We start from the raw sequence: 12,584 nt of genomic DNA on the forward strand, positions 1-12,584 counted from the left end.
GCCGAAGCTGGGGCCGGCGGCGGGTGGGAGGAGCAAAGGGCCTCCTCTTTGATAGGCCCGCACGCAGCGGCGCCGGTCACGTGAGAGGCGACGTTTCGCGCCAATTTCGGTTGGTCCCCAGTAGCGGCGAGCGTTTTCTGCTGTCCCGGGAGTGAGGAGAGCTTTGAACCTGCCAACTGCTGCCCCACGGGCGATGGCAGTTAAGGACTACGTGCTCGAGAAAGGTAAGGATATGCAGCTTTGGAGGAGCGTCCTACGTGCAAAGCCGGCCAACACCTGTTGCTGTGAGCTGGAGTCCTGAGGGGCTCGGTTTGGCGCGCAAGGCCAGAGGCAGGGTCGGGAGCGGCGGGGCCAAGGCAGATGGTGCCTGGGAGGCGCATGAGCCGCCGAGTTCGGAAAAGAGCCGGTTATCGTGTCTGGGGAAGGAGTTGGGGTCCTGGTGGGGGGGGCGACGGACAGCCCGGCTCGGAGAGTCGCGCCCAGGAGAGACCGGGACCTCAGGAGACCCTGTGCAAGGGCCTTAAGCCGCAGGGACGGGCACCGGGGCCCGCTTGCATCTGCGCCCTTAGGCGTTCGGAGTACCCGCGTTCACCAGGAACGCGCCGAGGTCCCGGGGGCGGGCAGGTCCGGACCGCTGAGCGCCGCGATTGGCCATTTTAGGCCAACCTCCGAGCGGAAGTGAAGGCGGGCGGAAGTTGCGCGATGTCGCTGAAAGGAGTGTCGTGTGTAAACAGTGTCCTTCCGCGCGGCGGTCTTGGAGAGAGCCGCTCAGGGTGTGGGCGTGCCTGGAATTGGGGAGTTTAGCGGGAGACCGAGAGAGGAGGTGGTGGGATGGGACGGAGTGGCTGCGGACAGGCCGGCCAATTGCCGGACGGGCTCCCGCCCTGGGCGGAGGAATCCCGTGCTGTGAGGCGGCGGCATATGGGCCCATGTGCTTCTTTGTTTACTAAGAGCGGAAGCAGTGGCGGGAGAGGGGGTGGGGTGGAGGACCGGCCTGGTGGAGAGATTTAAGGGCCCGAAAGGGAGAATCGTGCGCATGGAAGAAAAGCGGGGAACCTGAAGATACGAGTGTGTGGGAAGCTTTTGGGAAAGGGTACTGAGATTTTTAAGGCAGAGACTGGAATTCCCTTGGGGGGAGGTTGTTGGGTAAGGCTCTTAACTGCCAGGGTCCCTTTCTCTTTCCTTAGGTAGAGACAGACTTGTTGAAAGGAGTTCTGTCCGACACCGGGAGAATTAAGTAGGCTTACTTAGGTACTCATGTAAACCGATTAGTTTTTGGTTTTGTTTGTTTGTTTGTTTGCAAAGAAAGTTAATTCTTTAGATCCATATCAAGGGAGTTGGGGCAAAGTATCCGAAAGACTGATTCTCGTGATTTTATGTATTTCTTACAGAAAAGGTCAAGAAGTTCCTTCAAGAGTTTTACCAGGATGATGAATTTGGCAAGAAGCAGTTCAAGTATGGGAACCAGTTGGTGAGTTTAAAATGAAGTGGAGGGAATGGGTGGTGGTTTAAGGAGCTGTAAGAGGGGGGCCTGGCTTGTTTCATCAGGTATAGATGTGACACTTTTAGCGTCGGAGTCCTATGTAATGTCTGGAAAGTGAATTTAAACCTACGTACATAACAATTAAAATGTTTTAGGAGTTTGGAGGCGGAGAAGTAAGTGTTGTTTTGTCTTTTTCTCCCCTTTGGGTGGTGGATGCTCCTGAGCATAGTAAACATGGGTCTGTTGTTGTCTCTTCCTTCCCCCAGGTTCGACTGGCTCATCGGGAACAAGTGGCAATGTACATAGACCTAGATGATGTAGCAGAGGACGACCCTGAGTTGGTGGACTCCATTTGTGAGAATGCCAGGCGCTACGCAAGGCTCTTTGCTGATGCTATACAAGAGCTGCTCCCTCAGTACAAGGAGAGAGAGGTGAATGGTTGCAGGGAAATGCAGAGGGAGGAAGCTTCTCGGATACTAGTGTTTTTCTTAGGTGGCAGAAATAGGGCAGTAATTTCTGCCTGGTGCCCTTTCTGGTCCTTTCCTTATTCTGCCATTCGTTTTATTCTGTCTCTAGGTGGTAAATAAAGATGTCCTGGATGTGTACATTGAGCACAGGCTGATGATGGAGCAGCGGAGCCGGGACCCTGGGGCAGCCCGAAGCCCGCAGAACCAGTACCCTCCCGAGCTCATGCGCAGATTGTAAGCAGTCTCCGTGTGGAAGGGTGTGGGGATTTGTTCTCTGGGACTTTGATAAATGACTGTTTTCTCCTCCTAGTGAGCTCTACTTTCAAGGCCCAAGCAGTAACAAGCCTCGTGTGATAAGGGAAGTACGGGCTGACTCTGTGGGGAAGTTGGTAACTGTGCGTGGAATCGTCACTCGGGTCTCTGAAGTCAAACCCAGAATGGTGGTGGCCACTTATACTTGTGACCAGTGTGGGGCAGAGACCTACCAGCCGGTATGTATGGAGAAAGCACTAGGAACACACTTAATTGTTAGTGGTTTCCCCAGGAATTCCTTTTGTCTGTTGATGATAATCTGTCATTGCATTGGTTGTAAGACACGATTACGTATTCATCTTTCATTCTTTCTGGTACACGGTGGTCTTTATCTGTCTTGTGTTCTTGGTTCCTATGGTTATTGACTTGGGTTAGGTCAAGGTATCCTGAGCAGTTTGTGGTACATGCCATGAAGACAAAGTTTGATTTTTGTGACTAGTGTCCTTTGGTGTTTCCCTTCTGCCATCCCAGATCCAGTCCCCTACTTTCATGCCCCTGATCATGTGCCCCAGCCAGGAGTGCCAGACCAACCGCTCAGGAGGACGGCTATATCTGCAGACACGTGGCTCCAAATTCATCAAATTCCAGGAAATGAAGATGCAGGAACATGTGAGTTTGGGGTATGTGGCCCAGGGCCCAAGGGAGGTGGAGACTCTGCAGTCACTTGAGTGAAAGAATGCAAAAAAACCAAAAGAGGCTGAGACATAGGAGTTCCCTAGAACAGGAGGGAGGTTTGACTGGAACTTTCTGGTTAAGAAGGGGTAAAGACCATTTTGGGCTTCCTTCTCCGGTCAGCACATCTGAGACTGAGAGGCAGGGGGTGGGAGGCCTGGGCAGAGAACGTGAGGTCCTCATCAGCTTCATGTCCCTTTCTCCTCACCTGTGCACCTGTTCCCATGTAGAGTGACCAAGTGCCTGTGGGGAACATCCCCCGGAGCATCACGGTGCTGGTAGAAGGAGAGAACACGAGGATTGCCCAGCCCGGGGACCACGTCAGTGTCACTGGCATCTTCTTGCCGATCCTGCGCTCTGGGTTCCGACAGGTAGTACAGGTAAGAGATGGGTTTGAAAGGAGGAAGAAACGTTTCCTTCTTCTCCTCCCCTTCCTCTTCACTGCCCCGCGGAGAGAACGGTCAACAGCAAAGTAGCACAGAGGGCTTTGTCAAGAACTCCTAAGGGAATCACATGAACAGGCAAGTTCAAGGGCCTTCATCTGTACCCTGTCATTCTCCTGCCCAAGGGTCTCCTCTCGGAAACTTACTTGGAAGCCCATCGGGTTGTGAAGATGAGCAAGAGCGAGGACGATGAGTCTGCGGCTGGGGAGCTGAGCAGGGAGGAGCTGAGGCGAATTGCAGGTGAGGGGCCTTAAGAAGCCTGGGAACAGGGGTTCCTTCCCGGCACCCCCATCCCACCCCCAGACACTTTATATAAACTTCCACGCAGAGGAGGATTTCTACGAGAAGCTGGCCGCCTCCATCGCCCCGGAAATCTATGGGCACGAAGATGTGAAGAAGGCCCTGCTGCTCCTGCTGGTGGGAGGGGTCGATCAGTCTCCTCGTGGCATGAAGATCAGGGGTAAGCTGGGAAGCAGGGAGGGTGACTGGAAGGGAGAAAGGATGCCAACCAGTGTCCCGTGACGGATCAAATCCGTGCCTTCTGTGTCACAGAGTAAGAGTCCTGGCCTCATGGGTGCAGGGAGGGAGGAAAGGAAGTGATGCCAGGTGTCGTTGGGCAGCGGGCACTGGAAGAGGCTCACCTGGGGCTTTCCTCCCTTCCAGGCAACATCAACATCTGCCTGATGGGGGATCCGGGCGTAGCCAAGTCTCAGCTCCTGTCTTACATCGACCGCCTTGCACCCCGCAGTGAGTACTGGACAAGTGGGACCACATGCTGCTGCCCCTCAGGGGTGGGGGGTGGGGGTAGTGGGGGGGGTTCCAGTGCGGGGACTACACAGATCTTCAGCCGCCTCTGGAAGGCCAGACCCCGGTGGGTAGGCAGAGCAATTCCAGTGGCGACCTCGCCTCTGCCCTATTCCTGCTGCTTTCTTTGTTTTCCTCTTCAGCATGTCTGCTTTTTTTCCTTTTTTTTCTTTCTCCCCCTGTTCGTGATCCTGCCACCTAGGCCAGTACACGACGGGCCGGGGCTCCTCGGGAGTGGGGCTCACGGCGGCTGTGCTGAGAGACTCTGTGACTGGAGAGCTGACCTTGGAGGGCGGCGCCCTCGTGCTGGCCGACCAGGGGGTGTGCTGCATCGACGAGTTTGACAAAATGGCTGAGGCCGACCGCACGGCCATCCACGAAGTTATGGAGCAGCAGACCATCTCCATTGCCAAGGCCGGCATTCTGACCACACTTAATGCCCGTTGTTCCATCCTGGCTGCCGCCAACCCTGCCTATGGGCGCTACAACCCTCGGCGCACCCTGGAGCAGAACATACAGCTTCCTGCTGCGCTGCTCTCCCGATTCGACCTTCTCTGGCTGATCCAGGACCGGCCTGACCGAGACAATGACCTACGGTGAGTGAAGCTCAACATTCAAGGACACTTCTGCCCTAATGATCTGAAGGGAGTGAGAAGACATCGGAAACTCCTCCGATGCCCTGCCAAGAGAACGGTTTCTACCTGCCTCTCCTCTCCCCAGGTTGGCCCAGCACATCACGTATGTGCACCAGCACAGCCGCCAGCCACCAGCCCAGTTTGAACCTCTGGACATGAAGCTGATGAGGTAGGAGAGCTGGACCCATTGCCATACGTGGCAGTGTCTTGGGTTCCGTGTCTCCTGGGAAGCTTTTTGTTCTGGGGCATTTTTCACGGCCACTCACCTTGTTCTGTGTCTGGGGTCTGTGAACAGGGGTCCAGGCACCCCGGGCCTGTCTTCACTGGAAGAACCGGCATCAGAACTTACTACAGTCTTTTATAAGTGGATTTATCGTACCAATGATAAAGATCCTTTTTCTGGAAAATTAGAAATAATTTGGAATGTGCCATTTGCAGAAACCCATCAGTAATGATCAAGTTAATTTGTTTTTCCTTCTTAAAACTGCCCTCCGCTCCCACCCCGAAACATTTTCTTAAATGCCGAACTCTCTGCCGCCCTCCCATGAACCTTCTCCCGCAGGCGCTACATAGCCATGTGCCGGGACAAGCAGCCCACCGTCCCAGAGTCTCTGGCTGACTACATCACAGCCGCGTACGTAGAGATGAGGCGGGAAGCTTGGGCCAGTAAGGACGCCACCTACACTTCTGCCCGGACGCTGCTGGCAATCCTGCGGCTGTCAACTGCTCTGGTGAGTGCAGGGTCCTGCTCTGCGGGCAGATGGTCCGCTCCCCGCTCCCCACTCGCCAGGCACCCCTTGCAGCGTGTTTCTCCCATGGCCGCCTCCCTCCCACTCAGGCCCTGCTGGTGCTAAAGTGCTGACAGTGCAGATAGCGATCCTGCATGCTACCGCACTGTGGGTACTTGCTGCTCCAGCAGGGCACACACGGCGTCCCTGGAGGGAAAGGCCTTCTCCCCGCTCCTCCAGCTTCCCTGCAGGGCGGGCAGGGTTCACTTCACTCCCTGTGTCCTGGATCCTTGCTACAAACCCGAACTTCTGTCCATACACCTTGGACCTTAGTCCTGGGGGCTCCAAAGTGCTGTTCGTGCAGGTAGTGTGATTACCCGACCTACTGCTGAGCTAGCACTTCCCGAGCCCCAGGGACGCAACCTCTCTGCCACTGCCTTCTTGGCTGAGCTCCCCTTGCTCTGTTGTGGTGAGGAGCCCAGGGGCGCTCAGCGGGGTCTGGTCTCCGCACAGGACAGCTGAACCCGGGACTGGCCAGCGTTGAGAGGCGGAGACTTGGGCAATTGCTGGACGCTGCCCGCGCATTGCACTTGTCTCGGTCTGACAGTGCCGGCCCCGCGCTGCGGACACTGGGGTGGGGGGGGCTCTGTTTGTGCCTAGTGGGCTGCCCTGCTGAAAGCTGGAGCGAGGGGGTCCCCTGACCGAGTTCCATCCCCTCCCGTTCCCATCTCTCCCCCCGTTTTCTGCAGGCTCGGCTGCGGATGGTAGACGTGGTAGAGAAGGAAGATGTGAATGAAGCCATACGGCTAATGGAGATGTCCAAGGACTCACTTCTGGGCGACAAGGGGCAAACAGCAAGGTGAGTGGTTTAAGAAAAGATGAAGTCAGGAGTCCCCTTGACTTTACGGCTTCTGCATCCACACGTACGTGATGTTGGCCTCAAGAGTTGTAACACTGACCTGTGATCCCGTCGGGCTGGCTGTCGTTTGCACTCTGACCTTACGCATCCTGCTGTTCCCTTCAGGACCCAGAGACCGGCAGATGTGATATTTGCCACTGTCCGGGAGCTGGTCTCAGAGGGCCGAAGTGTCCGGTTTTCAGAAGCAGAACAGCGCTGCATCTCCCGTGGCTTCACACCTGCCCAGTTCCAGGCCGCTCTAGACGAGTACGAGGAGTTGAACGTCTGGCAGGTTAATACTGCCCGGACACGGATCACTTTTGTTTGATTCTGACCAGCTTGAGACCCTGCGGTCCATTCTTCGTCCCGTGTGCTCGCTGACCCACCCCTTCCTGGAAAGGTCTCATGATGCCTTTGCAGGGAAAGGAGACACTTGCTCTTTTCTCCTGAGCTGCACTTGTTTTATTTCTTTTGCTAATAAAGTGTGTATAGGTTGCTATATTCTGTTCAAGGTATTAAGAATTTTCTAGATTTCTTGTTCACTCCATGAATTTACTGTGTAAAGCACCCACTCTCCCTGCCCACACTGATGTTCCTTGCTGCTCCCTGACTAAAGTCCTGGAGGTTATAGACAGGGACAGGCCAAGGCTGAGAAACGGTGTGGTGAAATACAGGCACCAGAACCTCTGCCTCTTAGGGCTGAGGTACTGCCGGTCAGGTGTAGACATCTGTGTGGTCAGGACTCAGTAAACATTAGCAGTAAGTGAGAAACCTCTTCCTCTGGGCAGTTAACAGTGTCCACAGGGTCAAAGCCTTCCCGTTGTCCTAGAAATGTGCTCAATACCCTTCTCCCTTTGTGAAAAAGACTTAAATTCACTTAGCTTTGGGAAGCAGTCATTGGTCAAGTTTATAGGGTTGGTCTGTATGCACTGCTGTCCCAGAGAGACCTTAAAGAGAACACAGATGGCTGAAGTGGGAGCAGGCAGCCTTTGGCTCAGTATAGATGTGCTCCACCTGACTGGACACGGGGTCACCCAAGTGGCAGCGAGCTCCCAATCCTGCAGGGTGTCCTGCCCAAGCAAAGCTGGAACTAAGGGCCTCCTTTTAAGATCCAACTTGAGAAACCAGCGTGGGGCCCAACAGAGAGGACAGAGCCATTCAAAGGGGTGCTGAGGGGCTGCTCCCCTTTTATTATTGACAGAGGTTTCTCTAAAGGGAGTGTAACACCCCTCCCCTGTGGGACCACTGTCCAACCTGTGTATCGTCCCTTCAAGTGCCCTCTCAGAAGAAGAGCCCCCGCATCCGCCTGCCGATTCCTTGTCGATCATAGAGGACGTTGAACTTGTTCACAAACTGGTTCATGGTGTTGCATGTTTTGGTGATGGTGCCAAGGTAGGCCATGAGCCCCACGTCGTTGCATTGCTGGGAGGAACAAAAACAGTTGCCCAGGGAACAGCTGAGTTCATGTCCCGCGGGCAGAAGTGATAGCCATCAGTCCCACCTCCTCACCCTGGGTTTTATACTCACATCGTAAAAGTCTGTCTTGAACTTGTCTGTGCTGAGCACTGGGAGGCAGTGACACAGAGCATAGGCCTCCCGCAGGATCTCGTGATTAAAGGGGACCTCCCCTAAAGACAGAAAGACCTCATTAATGTGGATGCAGTCACTTCCCCAGGAGGGAGAGGAAAAGTGGCAACACCCATCCTACCCGCTTCAGAGGCCTTGACATACTCCAAGATGAGCTTGACACGGCTGTGCAGCATCTTAATGGCACTGTGTTGAGCTATCAGGTGTTCAGCCACTGCAGGGAGGCGGGGACAGGCCAAGGCTGAGCAAGCACGTGGCAGTACTTTACACCCCCACTGCCGAAGGAGCCCCTCCAGCTTTTGTTACCAGTGGAGTTCTCCCCGCTGCCGGTGGCTGTCATTCGGGCCACGTGGTCTACACCAATGCGTTCGGCTTCCTCTGTGGCCAGAGTGTAGGTCAGCTCAGCAAACAGCATTGTGGCCTATGGGGTGCAAAGGGAGAGTCAGAAGCAGGAAAGGCCAGGAGCAGGTCTGAGGGTTAACGGGCAGGGCATTACCTCTCCGTTGATTATATCGATGACAGACTCAAAAACACTGACGGGAAGCTGTAAGGAAGCAACGGAGAGCAGCTCTGAATGTCACCTGTATGCCAAAAGCCGGGCTGAGCTTTTCCACAGATTTTCTCATCTTCCCAAGGACCCACTGATGTAGGATTACAGGTGCGGGCAAAAGCAGCTGAGGTTAAACGACTAGCCCAAAGTCACACAGCTGGTAAGCAGGAGAGTTCACCCCCACGTGAAGACTTAACCCAACAGAGATATACAGAGAACAGGGGAGGAGGATAAAAAAATAGGCACAGTGACTGACAGGCAAGCACGACACAGTGGGCTCTCAGGGTCAGTGTTACTCACGTCTGTGTGCTTGGTCATAGGGTTCAATTTTAGAAAGAGCGGGCTCTCGATTATCTCACAAACCTGGAAGGGGTCGGTGGACACGAGGGTCAGATTCCCGTCTTTCTTGCCCTCACCCTCATGCTCCGGCCCAGCACACGCGTGTGAGCGTGTTACCTGCTTGTGGACGTGGATGTCAGAGGGGTCGGGCGGCCCCCCGGTGGTGTACCAGCCCAGAAACTCCAGCTCCTTGAACACCTGTTTGACTGCAAAGAACCAGAGCACAGTGGGTGTCTTCAAACCGCCTTCCCTGACTGCACGCTCAGGGTTTACTCCTCCTCAGCTTCTCCCCTCCCCGCTCAAATCCTGGCACAATTCACAAGGAAATTCACAATAATTAACCCCTTCTATCTTCTCTCATCCTTTACTCTCTTTGGGGGAATACCTAAATGTGTTCTTTTTCGGATACTCTCCTCACTCCTCGGCCCCACACATACAAACTTCTTGTCGCCTGCTCGGTCTTCCCAACACACTCTTCTCTTCCCCACTCGCTCTCCCCCGGGTCTGTTCCCCTCTCACACTGCTCCTCCTTGGTGTAGTAATACTCCTTGTCAATGATAATCTTCTCCTCCACGGTGTGGGACAGCAGCTCAAAGGAGTTCATCACCTCGATATTTCGGCCCTCCTGTTTCCCGATCAGAGCCCCAATCACTGGGGAGGGAAGACATGTAAGAGGTGAGGGTTAGGAATCCGTCCTAATCCTACAGCCCGAGGGTCGAGGTCAGTGTAAACTAGATGCTGGGGACACGGTGACTTGGGGGAGGGGGAACCTGCCCCAGGAAGGGAAGGGGCAAAGACCCCTATTTGAGGGAGGTAACCAAGGAAAGGAGGTTGGAGAATTACGTCCAAGACGCACCCTGCACAGGCCGCCCCTCCTGGGAGCGCATACGGATCCAATGGTCTGAAATGTTGAGAATGACGAGGGGATGAAGAGCGACTGAGACACTCCCCGTGACACCGGAGGCCATCACGCTGGGGACTACTGAGGGTAGAGGGAAAGGAGAGCAAATTAGAGTCCGGGCCGCACGTTCTGCCCCAGAGCTGGGAGCGGGAGACGGCAGACCCGGAGCCATACATCCCTCCCGCAAGTTAGCCCCGGGAGCGGTATCGCCGTCCCGCTTCCTGACTCCTCCATGGAGTCCAGGGGGACCTTGTCGATCCTCGAGGGTCGTCACCAAAGGCCACCCCCGCGAGGCCCGTTACCTGCTGCATCCACCTCCATCCCGCTGCTCCCTCCACTCCCATTCGCCGCCGCCATTTTCCCCGCGCCCGCCAGCCTCGGCCCCGCCCCCTCCCTCCGGGCTTCCGTAGGCCGGCGGCGCATGCTCAATGGGCGCATGGTCTCTGTGGGCGGGGCGGGCGGCCCTCGGAGTCGGAAAAAACCGAGCCGACAGGACTTTGAATGACCCTGATCCAGCTCTTCCATGCAGCTGTGGCTGATCTTGAACAAATTACCTAATCCTATCCCCTTCCAACCTGATCGTCCTTGTCACTAAAATTGGGATAAAACGTGCTAGTTTGTAAGGCTGTTGCAGAATGAATGATCATGTTACTGCCCTCAATAAAATCCAAGCCACAGCTGCAAGGTCCTGCGTGATCTGGCCCTTGCCTGCCAGATGGCGCTGTCCTCTACTTTGCCCCTTGGGTCCCGTGCTTCAGCCACATTGGCTCTCACGTCAGTTCCCTTCACTTACTCCACCCAGTGCCACATAAGGACCTCTGTCGCATTTCTCACTGTAGCCCCTGTGACCAACACGGTATCTGACACAGGCACCAAAATGGTTTTTCCAACGAAATGAATAATTTGAGGTGGAGCCTGTTTGTGAGTGGCTTCATCTTCATGTCCAATCTTTTCTCCTCCACATACTGTATTACCTACCATGCTAGGAACATTCCCTGAATTTTTAAAAAAAAGTTTTATTTATGTAAGGAATCTCTACACCGAACTGTACCTAGAGCTTGAACTCAAGAGACCCTGATACCAAGAGTTCTGCTCTCTTGGAACTGAGCCAACCAGGTGCCCCCATTACCGGCATTTTCTAACCCTTCCCAACAGCCTTTCAAAACTCACCTCTGGCAAACCTAGCCCTTTCCAGGCTTCTCCCCACTCCTCCATTCAAGCAAGATCTGTACACTGCATTCACCCCCTCTTGCTGCCCCTAATATTTGTCTGGCTGCCTCTTTAAGTGTATCACATCCAAAATGTAAGCTCTTAGAAAGCAGGTGGAGACCACTGTCTTGACCCTGCAGAGCCCACTCCAGTGCCCATGACCAGCAGTACCAGGAGATGAGTTCTGATTTACCACTTTTTTCATCTTCAAGTCCAGTGTTTTAACATATCTTCTAATCATTCTTTGTCCCTGTGTTCCCAATGTCACATCGTCTTCTGTAGTAAAATCCCTCTCTCCTTCCCTCTTACAAATGACACCTGGGAATATATGTGGTGCCCACTCGGATAACTCAGGATAATCTCCCTATCTGAAGATCCTTAACTTAATCCTAAAGCCCTGATAATCTCCCCACTGAAGATCTTTAACTTATCAGATCTGCAAAATCTCTTTTTCCCTGTAAAGTAACATTCACAGATTCCAAGGTTTAGGACCTGGCTGTCTTTGGCGACTACTGTTCAGTCTGCCATAGCACATGTGGGCCACTGTGGGGGAAGCTGGAAAGCAATGTTCTCAGTTGAATGGTCATTGTCTTTGCGGTATAGAATTACGTCAGTCCATGAAGAGATTCCAGGTGGCTAAACCAGAATTAAGTTGTACTTCCCTAGGCTCCCTTTTGGCTGGGCTGTATCCAAAGGGTCTACCAACCAGGATGGCCTGGGGTAGCCATGGGGGCTGGGGGAAGAACTGTCATACCCAGGAATGGTCAGGGCAGAATCTTCAAATTTCAAAACAAGTCTAGAAAGCTCCCTTTTATCCTGATCATTACCCAAGAGATGGCTGACCAAGAGGAGATGAACACTTTCAGGGGGCAGCCACATTTTGTGACCAGGATACCACCTTACTAGGGTCTGCGGATCAGGAGGAGGCGAGGGAGGTCGGGATGATCTGAAGGGGGCTCTTCCAGCCCTTGGCACTCAGATGCTGTGGATGATAGGGAGTGTGGAATGTCCATCCAACACCTTGATTATTGGCCCATTGTTGGGTAGATTTGGGGGCAAAAGGTGCACCAAATGTCCGCAAAGTCTAAAAACATGACACAGCTTAGTTTCAAGGGCCATAATGATGTGGCCTAAATCAAGGGATCAGAATGGAACAGGGACAATGGCCCCAAGAAAGCCTCTAGAAAGTGTCAAAGGTTTGGTGGAGTTGATTTAGGAGGAGTGGGAAGGAGCTTCTAGGCAGTGTAGGCTTGATCAGCATCTTATATGTGTTTCTCTCTCTGTCTCTCTCTTTCTCTCTCTTGGTATTCTTTATTTATTTTAGAGAGAGAGAGAGAAAGGACAAGAAAGGGGGGAGGGGTAGAGGGAGAGAGAACTGCAAGCAGGCTCCACACTCAGCATGGACCTGGATGCAGGGCTTGATCCCATGACCCTGGAATCATGACCTGAGCCGAAACCAAGAATCAAATGCTCAACTGACAACCACACAGGCACCCCTTGATCAGCATCTTAAAAATGCCAGCCTTTGAGACCAGGTCCCAACCATGGGCATGCAC

At 53.9% G+C, this 12,584-nt stretch overlaps 2 protein-coding genes across 6 annotated transcripts; one reads left to right on the forward strand and one right to left on the reverse strand.

Annotated features, from left to right (window-relative positions):
- The first annotated feature begins 97 nt into the window (after positions 1-97).
- MCM7 (minichromosome maintenance complex component 7) lies at positions 98-6,957 on the forward strand. Of its 4 annotated transcripts, XM_029948522.1 has the most exons (16): positions 796-1,093; positions 1,188-1,251; positions 1,392-1,471; positions 1,750-1,914; positions 2,060-2,184; positions 2,261-2,441; positions 2,734-2,871; positions 3,165-3,314; positions 3,503-3,617; positions 3,706-3,837; positions 4,041-4,124; positions 4,384-4,777; positions 4,902-4,985; positions 5,379-5,547; positions 6,294-6,403; positions 6,569-6,957. In XM_029948522.1, exons 4-16 carry the CDS (start codon positions 1,780-1,782, stop codon positions 6,768-6,770), a joined length of 2,019 nt encoding a protein of 672 aa, XP_029804382.1. In that variant the 5' UTR covers positions 796-1,093; positions 1,188-1,251; positions 1,392-1,471; positions 1,750-1,779; the 3' UTR covers positions 6,771-6,957. The 4 variants fall into 4 exon arrangements, with proteins under 4 accessions (XP_029804381.1, XP_029804382.1, XP_029804384.1 ...); XM_029948521.1 differs by lacking the exons at positions 796-1,093; positions 1,188-1,251 and adding an exon at positions 98-224; XM_029948524.1 differs by lacking the exon at positions 1,188-1,251.
- Positions 6,958-7,599: 642 nt separating this feature from the next.
- COPS6 (COP9 signalosome subunit 6) lies at positions 7,600-10,257 on the reverse strand. Of its 2 annotated transcripts, none has more exons than XM_029948534.1 (10): positions 10,122-10,257; positions 9,775-9,897; positions 9,438-9,569; positions 9,036-9,124; positions 8,880-8,942; positions 8,526-8,573; positions 8,336-8,450; positions 8,151-8,243; positions 7,970-8,070; positions 7,600-7,864 (listed from the first exon to the last, which is right to left on the reverse strand). In XM_029948534.1, exons 1-10 carry the CDS (start codon positions 10,255-10,257, stop codon positions 7,724-7,726), a joined length of 1,041 nt encoding a protein of 346 aa, XP_029804394.1. In that variant the 3' UTR covers positions 7,600-7,723. The 2 variants fall into 2 exon arrangements, with proteins under 2 accessions (XP_029804394.1, XP_029804393.1); XM_029948533.1 differs by having other exon boundaries at positions 9,775-9,900.
- Positions 10,258-12,584: the final 2,327 nt, after the last annotated feature.

The sequence above is a fragment of the Suricata suricatta genome, chromosome 8, assembly GCF_006229205.1.
Source record: "Suricata suricatta isolate VVHF042 chromosome 8, meerkat_22Aug2017_6uvM2_HiC, whole genome shotgun sequence".
Classification (NCBI taxonomy): domain Eukaryota; kingdom Metazoa; phylum Chordata; class Mammalia; order Carnivora; family Herpestidae; genus Suricata; species Suricata suricatta.